The 10,440-nt window shown below is 18.5% G+C and overlaps 2 protein-coding genes across 2 annotated transcripts in view; both read right to left on the bottom strand.

The window, feature by feature from the left end:
• The window catches only part of PGSY75_1120000 (hypothetical protein), a gene marked incomplete at both ends in the record, with an annotated part of 3,486 nt that extends 1,078 nt beyond the window's left edge, over window positions 1-2,408 (bottom strand). Inside the window, 2 exons of the mRNA XM_018786322.1 lie at window positions 111-247; window positions 395-2,408. Of these exons, the coding sequence (XP_018641117.1) occupies window positions 111-247; window positions 395-2,408 (2,151 nt within the window). Of the gene's footprint in view, window positions 248-394 lie in introns of the transcript that reaches the window.
• A 1,516-nt stretch (window positions 2,409-3,924) lies between these two features.
• PGSY75_1119900 (hypothetical protein) lies at window positions 3,925-9,201 on the bottom strand (the record flags this gene model as incomplete). The annotated part of the gene is made up of 1 exon (XM_018786321.1): window positions 3,925-9,201. One exon carries the CDS (start codon window positions 9,199-9,201, stop codon window positions 3,925-3,927), a length of 5,277 nt encoding a protein of 1,758 aa, XP_018641116.1.
• Window positions 9,202-10,440: the final 1,239 nt, after the last annotated feature.

The raw sequence follows: 10,440 nt of genomic DNA, 5'->3' as shown, positions 1-10,440 counted from the left end.
CGTGGTTTTCAATTTTGCTATTCTGAAAAAAAAAAAATATATATATACATATATATATATATATATCTGTGGATTTATATGTACATATGTTTATATGGACAAAATTTTACTTCTTTTAAATAAATGAGAAGGTTTTTGATATTGCTAGCTCTCTTGAAATAATCGTCAATTTGAAGTTTCTGTGGGAGACTTAACATAAAAATGGATATAGCCACATAAAAAGGTACGTGACTCTCCATATAGTTACCTAAAAAGTATAAAAGAAAAAAAAAAAAATTTTAAATATAAACACGAATAAATATATATAATAATATAAACATGATAATGTACTATATTATAAATGTATTGTATATAATATATTTGAAATATGTAATTATATATATATATTATATACAGTCATCCGTTTTTAAGATTGAACATAAGGAAATACAATCGTCTTGATTAAAATAATAATTTTGAATTATTTTATCTTTTATTTCATTATAAAAATTCTTTATTATATTTACATCATGTTTATAAATATTATTATATTTTATATGTTCTTCATTTTTTTTTGTAATTTTTTCTAATTGTTTTTTGTAAAGTTCTTCTCTCTTTTTTTTTGCTATTTCTTCAATATCTGTTTTTTCAACAATTTTTGCATTTTCTGTTTTTTCAGCTATTTCTAAGAATATACTTTTTTTTTTAATAACATTTTGTTCTTCATTTTTATTATTTTTTAAAGCAGTAATATTATTATTATTATTATTATCTTTAGGAGGTATATTTGTTTTTACATCTTTTTTCTTTTCCTCTTTTAAAGATTCCAAATGCTTTAATTTTGCAGATGGAATAAAAGTTGATGAAGTACCTTGGATTTTACTTCTAATTTGTTGTAATCTCAGTTCTCTCTCTTTTCTTTGTTCTTCTAATAATTTCAAATTTCTTTCTTCTTTTTCTTTTAATTCTTGTTGATACATAATAACTCTTTTAGGAATAAATTTCTTTTTTTCGGTTTCTTCCTTTTTCTGTTCTTTATTTATTTCTTCTTTCGTTGTTTCACTTGGTATTTCATTTTTTAATTCTTCTTTAACTTCATTTACTTCGTCTTTTATTTCTTCTTTTATTTCTTCTTTTATTTCTTCTTTTATTTCTTCTTTTACTTCTTCTTTTATTTCTTCTTTTATTTCTTCTTTTATTTCTTCTTTTACCTCTTCTTTTACTTCTTCTTTTACTTCTTCTTTTACTTCTTCTTTTACTTCTTCTTTTACTTCTTCTTTTACTTCTTCTTTTATATCTTCTTTCACATCTTCTTTTATCTCTTTATTTATTTCTTCTTTTCTTTCTTGAATATCATCTGTTTGTTCCTTTTCGTTCACTTTCATTTCTGCCTCATTTGCTTTACTCTCAAGTTTCTTTTTTTTTCTATATTCTTCTAATCTTCTTAGATAAAGTGGTTTCTCACTTTTATTATCTGTTTGTTCCTTTTCGTTCACTTTCATTTCTGCCTCATTTGCTTTACTCTCAAGTTTCTTTTTTTTTCTATATTCTTCTAATCTTCTTAGATAAAGTGGTTTCTCACTTTTATTTGTATCATTTCCCTTGGATTCTTCTTTATTTTTATTTCTCAAATTTGAAAAGTCTAAATCATCCTCTTTCTTTTTATTTCTTAAATTAGAAAAGTCCATATCATCCTCTTTCTTTTTATTTCTTAAATTTGAAAAGTCTAAATCATCTTCTTTCTTTTTATTTCTTATATCAGAAAAGTCCATATCGTCTTCTTTTTTTTTATTTCTTACATTTGAAAAATCTAAATCATCTTCTTTCTTTTTATTTCTTAAATTTGAGAACTCAACATCTTCATCTTCTTTCTTTTTATTTCTTACATTTGAGAAATCTAAATCATCTTCTTTCTTTTTATTTCTTACACTTGAAAAATCAACATCTTCATCTTCTTTTTTTTTATTTCTTAAATTTGAAAAGTCCATATCATCTTCTTTTTTTTTATTTCTTAAATTTGCGAAATCAACATCTTCATTTTCTTTCTTTTTGTTTCTCAAGTTTGTAAAATCTAAATCATCAGCATTTAAATTGGTTGATTTATTTTTATTACGTGCTCCTAATGTTATAACATCATTATTTTTTTTAAAATTTTTTTTTTCTTGTCCCGGACTTTTTATTTTATTTACATTTGAAGTATTCTCATTATTTGTTTCTTTTTCTTTTTCTTTTTCATTATCAAATGTTCTCCAGTCTATATTTTGAACCACTTCATCCTTTTCTAACGTTCTGTTTTTTCTTATAAATTTTTGACTATCTACTGTTTTTTTTTCTGTGGATATGGAGGTATCTAATAATAAATCATCAGTTTGATAATATTTTTGAAAATCAATTATATTCAAATGTATTTGTTTTTTTTTTTTTGCCATTCTTTTTAAATTTATATAAAAGTATATATATAATATATTACAATATATATTATTATATATATATATATATAAATATATTATAATATATTATTTATTATTTTTTTTTTTTTTTTTTTTTTTTTTTTTTTTTTCAATGGAAAAAAGATATTGTAAAATTATTATTTATTATATTTATATATAAATAATTTATTATTATTAATATTGTTATGTTTCATTCATAAAAATATACAGATTTATCTTATCTTTTTTTTATTTTGTTTAATTTTTTTTTTTTTTTTTTTTTTATTTTTTTTTTTTTTTTTTTTTTGTTTTATTTTTTATTTTATTTTATTATTTTATTTTTTTTTTTTTCTTAAAATATATATTATAGTTTAGATAAATTAGTTCTTACATTAATTATTGTTTTTCTTAAAACAGTAACAAATTTAAAAATGAAAAAAACGTGTATTCAAAAAGAAGAAAAATGAATAGAAGGTCAATTTTCATATGTAGAGTGAAATAAGAATTTTTTTTTTTTATATATATATATATTATATATATATAATATTTATTATATATAAAAATAAATAGTTGTGGTTATTTTTTATTACCTTGTAAAAAAAAAAAATATATATATATATAATATATAATTATATTCATAATTTAAGAAATAAGGCTTTGTTACATTTTTTTTAACATTATAAAAATAAAATATGTTTAATAAATTAATGTTTAATAAATTAATGTTTATATATATATAATGTTATAATAAATTTATTAGTAAAATTTTTGTTAAATTTTTTAAAGATAACACCAAAAAATGTATATATAAAATATGATTAATCTTTATGTATTGCATTATATAAAATCAGTATTCACACATAAATGGATACAATGCTGTTGTGTATATAATAAATATATAGTAAACAGAATTTATATATATATATATATATATTTATATTAAGGATAAAAATATTATATATAAACAATAAAATAACCTTGTATCTCTTCAAAAGTAAAATAAATGAAGATATAAAAAAATTTGTTTGTTTCTTTTTTTTTTTTTTAAATAGCTATAATTAACAAAATAATTAAGATGCTTTAAATATAGAGTTTTTTTTTATAACAACTAAAATAACAAAGTGGAAATGTACACATATATAAAATATATATAAAATATATATATATATATATATATTTATTTTACAAAACAATTTTATTCTTTATAAGGAAGAATTATCATATATTAAAACAAAATCATCATAAAAAAAATAAAAAAAAAAAAAAAGCCAAAACAAAAACAAAAACGAAAACAAATTATACAAAAACAAGATAGTGAAATAAAAAAATAGGATAATAATATAAAAATGTAAAGGTACATAAACAATAAAATAATCAAAAAAACATGGGGGAAATATGTACATATAAATATAATTATATATATATATATATTAAAATATGAGGATATACGTTTAAAAAAGATATCTTATATATTCAAGTTTATTTTATTATTTACACCCATTGTCCTATCATGCTGTTAATTAAAATAATCAACATACCTACTACGAACATCAGTCATATTTAAAGGATTTTTATTTCTTTCTGATGAATAATTTAAACCAGTAGGTGGTGGGGATATATTTTTCATAGCCATTTGTTTTTCTAATTTTTGCTTTTCTCTTTCCTTTTCTTCATCAGAAGTTACACCTTTTTCTCTCCAACGTTTTTTTTCATAATCATAATAGAAAATATTTTCTTCTTCTTCTTCTTCCTGCATATATTCAGTTTTTTTAATTTTTTCCTTTATATTTGAAAAGAAACCCGAAATAAAACTTTTGCCCATATTTATAAGATCCATGTTATTTTCATTTGCAGATTGTTGCTGTTCTTGTGATGATGATAAATTATTATCACGACAATTTTGGAGATTTATATTATTAATCTTCATATTATTATTCCTTACATTCATATTGTCATCTTTTTTTTTTATATTGTTGGTAACATTTTCTTCTATATTTTTTGTATTACCATATAAAGAATTATGCGTATTTATATGAGCATTTAATGGACCACACATGGTTCCATTTTCATTTTGAACTTGGAACGTGTCCTTAACATTATTATTTTGTTCTACAACATTTGAAAAGTTTTGAGAATACACAGATGTTATATTATTATTATTATTATGAACATTATAATTATATGTACCTTCAATACTTTTCTCATGTGTACTTACATGTTTATTTATATCATTATACATATGATGATGCGTATTACTATTTACATTTGAGAGGTTATAATTTGTTCCTATATTATTATTATTATTATTATTATTATTGTCAATTGTAAAATTGTAAGGTGCCTCATTTTGTTCTGAGGCAAAATATGAGGAAGGGTTTACATTGGACGAAGCATGTTCATAAGCATAATTTTTATTATTATTATGGTGATGATATATATTATTATTATGGTGATAATACATATTATTATTATGATACATATTATTATTATTATTATTATTGTGGTATATATTATTATTGATCGTTTGATGAACACTTGCAGATCCATTTTGAATATGAACATTGGAACTATCCATATTCATATTTGTACTACTATCACCATTTAACATATCACATGATTGAATGTTCTCATTTTCATTATAAGATTGATTATTATAATTATTTTTAAATATATCAAACATTGAGGTTTGATGTCCCTCTTCTTTTATGTTGGAATCAACATTTTTTTTTCCTAAATAATCTGTTACTGTTCTATTTGTTTTTACATTATAATATTCATTTATATTTTCTTGTGTTTGTAAATGTATAGTTTTATTTCTATTATGTATAGGAGAATTATTAAATGCACTTATGTCAGTATTGATAGTTGTATATCCATTTATATAATTAACATTAGTATCATTCATATTATTATAATTTACATATCCTTTCATATTATTACTATAATTATTATCCATAAAATGATCGGTCATATTATCTCTAGGTATTGTTGTAGTGATGCCAGAATTAGATATAAACTTATAAGTATATATAATATCATCACTGGGGATATATGACTTTCTTTGTAATGATAAGATATCTTTATTTGTTGTTGTAAATATATATTTTGTTCTATCTAATAAGGTATCATATAAATATAATAAATACGAATTTTTTTTTCTGTCATTTTTTATTACATCAATGTAATAATATAATATTTCTACATATCGTTGTGCTTGTGAAAGAATACCATATTCTAATAAAATGTATGCATATATAATTTTATAAAAAATAAGCTGTTCAAAAAAAAAATCATCTTTTTCATATCTACACATATATTCATATATATCACTAACTTGAAAGCACATAATATCAAAATGAGAATTCAACAATCCACAATAACCAACACCATTGGATTCTTCTATGTGTGAATGCTTATAAAAATTGTTACTATGAGTGTAATTATTATTATGACTATTATTACTACGAATGTAATTATTATTATTATTATTAATATTATTAATATTATTAATACTATTAATACTATTAATATTGTTAATATTAATATTTTTATTATTACCATCAATATGATCACTATAAATTTTATTACTACAATATTTAGCACTATGAATATTATTAATGTCCTCTAAATTATTATCATCATTTTTTTTACAAGGTGAAAAGGCAAACACAAAAGGATTGTTCGATATTAACAAAAGTAAAAATTGCGCTTCTGCATTTTTTTTTTTCTCATATAATAAATGTATAAGATATATAAAAAAATTAATTATATCTTCTTTATAATCGTCAAACTGAATTTCATTTTCCTTATATTGAAATATAAAATTATGAAAAATTAATGTATAAAATACATACCAATAATTAACTAATATATCTTTTTTAAAAACCATATTTTTTTTATTCAATATACATAAAAAGAATACAAAAGCTTCAGTACATATTTCATCATATATATTATAATTATATATTTTGTAAATATTTTTCATATCGTTTTTCATTTCTAATTCATTATTAATCGACCTCTTGATATAACTAATATATTTATCTAACATTTTATAATATTTCTTTTTATTATATTTTCTTAAAACCAAAAAGAAATATTTATATAATTCTTTTTTTATACAAATGTTTGTAGCTTTCTTACTATTATATATACACATATGAAAATATAATAAATATATATCATCATGAGTAATACGTTCATTTTTATTTTCTAGTTTATATAATTCCATAATAAATTCTTTATTTATAAAATCAAAAAAAAGATAAGTATTATTATTTATACATATATCATTTATATTTTTATTATTTTCATAAATATCAGTGTAGCATTTTTTCTCCTCTTTATTTAATACATTTTTTTCTGTCTTATCAACATTATTGTTCATTTGAAACATATATTTCATGTTACCATTATATAAATGATTATTCATTATAATATTATTACTATTATTATTTGTATGGTTATACATATTTATATGATTGTTATTTTTTTTTGTTTCATCATATTTTTTTATTTTATTAGAATCATTTTGAACATATTCATTTATATCAAATTCATCCATTTCATTATTCGATAAACTATCTCCATCTTCATCATCATCATCATTAAAATAATCAGATGAATATAAATTATCTTTTATATCTTTTTTGTCTTGATAATTATCTAAAAAATACGAAATAATATTATTTCCTTTATTATTATTATTATTATTTTTATTTGTATCATTTTTTTTTTCAATTGAAATTTCTTTTAAATTAAAATTAGTTAAATATGGTTTTTTTAAAATATTTAATAAATAATTATATAAACAATTCTTTTGAATATCTTCAAAAATATTATCATTTGTTGTTCTTGATTTATTCATATTTATATATCCCTTTAAAAATTCTTCTATTTTATGGTCTACTTTATTACTTTTTCTGCTGAAGGGCCCTGGGAAGTTTTTTATGCAATAAATGAACTTCTCCATATTATTATGACATTGGTATATATCATTACTATCAATATTGTTATTACTATTGCTATTACTATTAATATTAATATTAGTATTACCATTAATATTAATATTATTTTCATCATTCTTCTTTTCAATATTTATATGCTTCTTTCTTTTTTTGTTCATATTTATCTCTATTATGTTAATTAAATACTGATACTTAATCTTTGAATTTTTACTATAAAAAAAAGTTCCATTATTACCAAAGCAAAAACTAACATGTATATTTTTATTAACACCTTGTATGTTTATATCATCATTTTTAAGATTAATATCATGATTGTTTTTATTATCTCTGATGGTAGTTACATTCATATGTAAATTATCACCTTTATGATACATGTTCATATCATCATAATCACACTTATTATTATTAATATTAGGAATATTAGGAATATTATGAATATTATGAATATTGTGAATATTGTGAATATTGTGAATATTGTGAATATTGTGAATATTGTGAATATTGTGAATATTCATTTTCATATGCTCTTTTTCCTTTTCATTGTATTCACAATCTTTTCTTTCATTTTTGTTATTACATATAAAAGAATTGTTATCCATATTATTATTTAAACTTATCCTTTCAGTAATTTTATCATAATCCTTTTGATTATTATCACTTTTATTTTGTTCTTGTTCGTCATTTTTATCTTTTAATAAATTTTCAATATTTATATGTTCACTACTTGTATCATTTAAATTATAATCATGCAAATATGTCTTATGCGAATAAATTATTAATGGGTCCTTATTTAATTGTTCACAAATTTTTATATTATTACCATGATGATAATTGTCTCCATTATTTTGTTTTTCTTTATCAATAATTAATTTTTCTCCTTCATTATTATTCATATATTTATTTATATCCTCATTAGGATATTCATCATTATAATTCTGATCTACTAAAAAATCTTTTTTATAATCATTATTAAAATGATTTTCTACATTCTCCTTTTTATTTATATGGAAATTTTCATTACTTTTATTTTCTCTTTGATCTATTACATTAAAATTTTGCACCTCATCACAAAAAATATGATTCCTATTATTACTATAAGTGTTGTTTATATCATCATCATTATTATTGCTATTGTTGTTGCTCATTTTATTATTATTTATGCTATTTATATAAGAAGAAAATTCTTCTTGTGGTTCGATAACCACAGAAGGTGATAAGAAAAATGAATGTTTATCAAAATTTTTATCAAAACGTTTATCATCCTTTTCGTCCTTTTCATCCTTTTCTTCCTTTTCATCCTTTTCTTCCTTTTCTTCCTTTTCATCCTTTTCATCCTTTTCTTCCTTTTCTTCCTTTTCTTCCTTTTCATCCTTTTCTTCCTTTTCTTCCTTTTCATTATAAGCTATATCTTTATCATATGTATTATCATCAAAAAGAGAAGATATGTCATTTTTTTTTTTTTTTAATTTAAAATTATGAAAATTATCTTCTGATATATTATTAAATCCATTTGTATTATTATTTGTATATTCCAAATTATTCTGACCTAATAAAGATTGACAAATATCTACATTTTTATCATTTTTACAAATATCCTCATTATTAATATTATTTTTATCTATATGTATATTTTCTTCATTCTCTTTTTGGTTACTTGTCTCAATTTGTATATCCTTGTTATTTATATGGAAATTATCATTTTCCTTTTCTTTTATGGTTACATCATTGAAGTCCTGTGTGCTTTTCCTTTTTTCTTTAATTTTATCAATTATATTTATATTTTTATTCTTAAAAATATTTTCATACGTAAATAAGTTACTTTTCATTTTCTTCACTCATTTATAATATGAAAATATATATAAATGTATATACATATAAATAAATAAATAAATATATATATATATTTATATATAGCATAAAACAAAGGTATATCACAACTTTATATAAATATAATAGGCACTTTACATATATATTATAATATATTTCAAAATATACAAAGATTAAATATAAACAATTTAAAAAGTTGGGAAAAAAAAAAAAAATCAATACATAAACATATATACATATATATATATATATATATACAGAACAATAATATACACCTTTATATTTATAATATTTCTATAACGTCCACATTAAAAAAAAAAAAAAGTATACTACGATCTTAGTCTTACATATTTTTCTCCTTGTTTTTTATTTTTTTTTTATTTATAAATTATATTAATCTACAAGGAATATATTTTTATATTTATATTATTGTTTATAATACAGTGTATTTTTTATTTTTACATATTACATAAGAGGAATACAATAAATAATAATATGCTTTATATAAATATATTATTTAAAATGTTTTTTTTATACAAAATATGATTATTATTTTTTAAAATACAATGTTTACAATGTGTTTTTTTTTTTTTTTTTTTATTTACAAAAATGTATTAATTTTATAATAAAAAGAATATGATTTATTTATATATAATTAAAAATATATACATACATATAATTATAATAATATATAAATAAATATATATTTACAAAAACATATTTTTATATTTTATGATATATATTTTTTATATTTTAAAAAATATTATAAGGAAAAAAAAGAAATAAAAATAAGATATTCAATATATATATATATTATTTATAATAACAAATAAAAATTTTTAAAAATATTTTTTTATAATATTTAGTATATTTTTATTGTTAAAAAAAAATAATTAAAATAACATGAAAATATAAATAGTGCATCAATAAAAAAATTTATTATATATATATAAATATACGTACATGTATAATATTATATATTTATAATATATTATATATATATATATAATATATATAATATTTATCATTTGAGGAAACATAAATATATTATTAAGATAATAAATATAAAATAAAATGATTATATTAGTTGAAGAGAAAATATGACATTTTTATTTTAATAAAAGAAAGAAGTAATTATCAAAATATTAAAAAAAAAAAAAAAAAAAAAAATTAAAATAATAGATCAAAGAGAAGAAGTATTTTATGAGAAATTTATATAATATATATATATATATGTA

Source organism: Plasmodium gaboni, chromosome 11, assembly GCF_001602025.1.
Source record: "Plasmodium gaboni strain SY75 chromosome 11, whole genome shotgun sequence".
Lineage (NCBI taxonomy): Eukaryota > Apicomplexa > Aconoidasida > Haemosporida > Plasmodiidae > Plasmodium > Plasmodium gaboni.
Note: the sequence above shows the minus strand (reverse complement) of the source record. Positions and strands in the feature narration are given on the sequence as shown.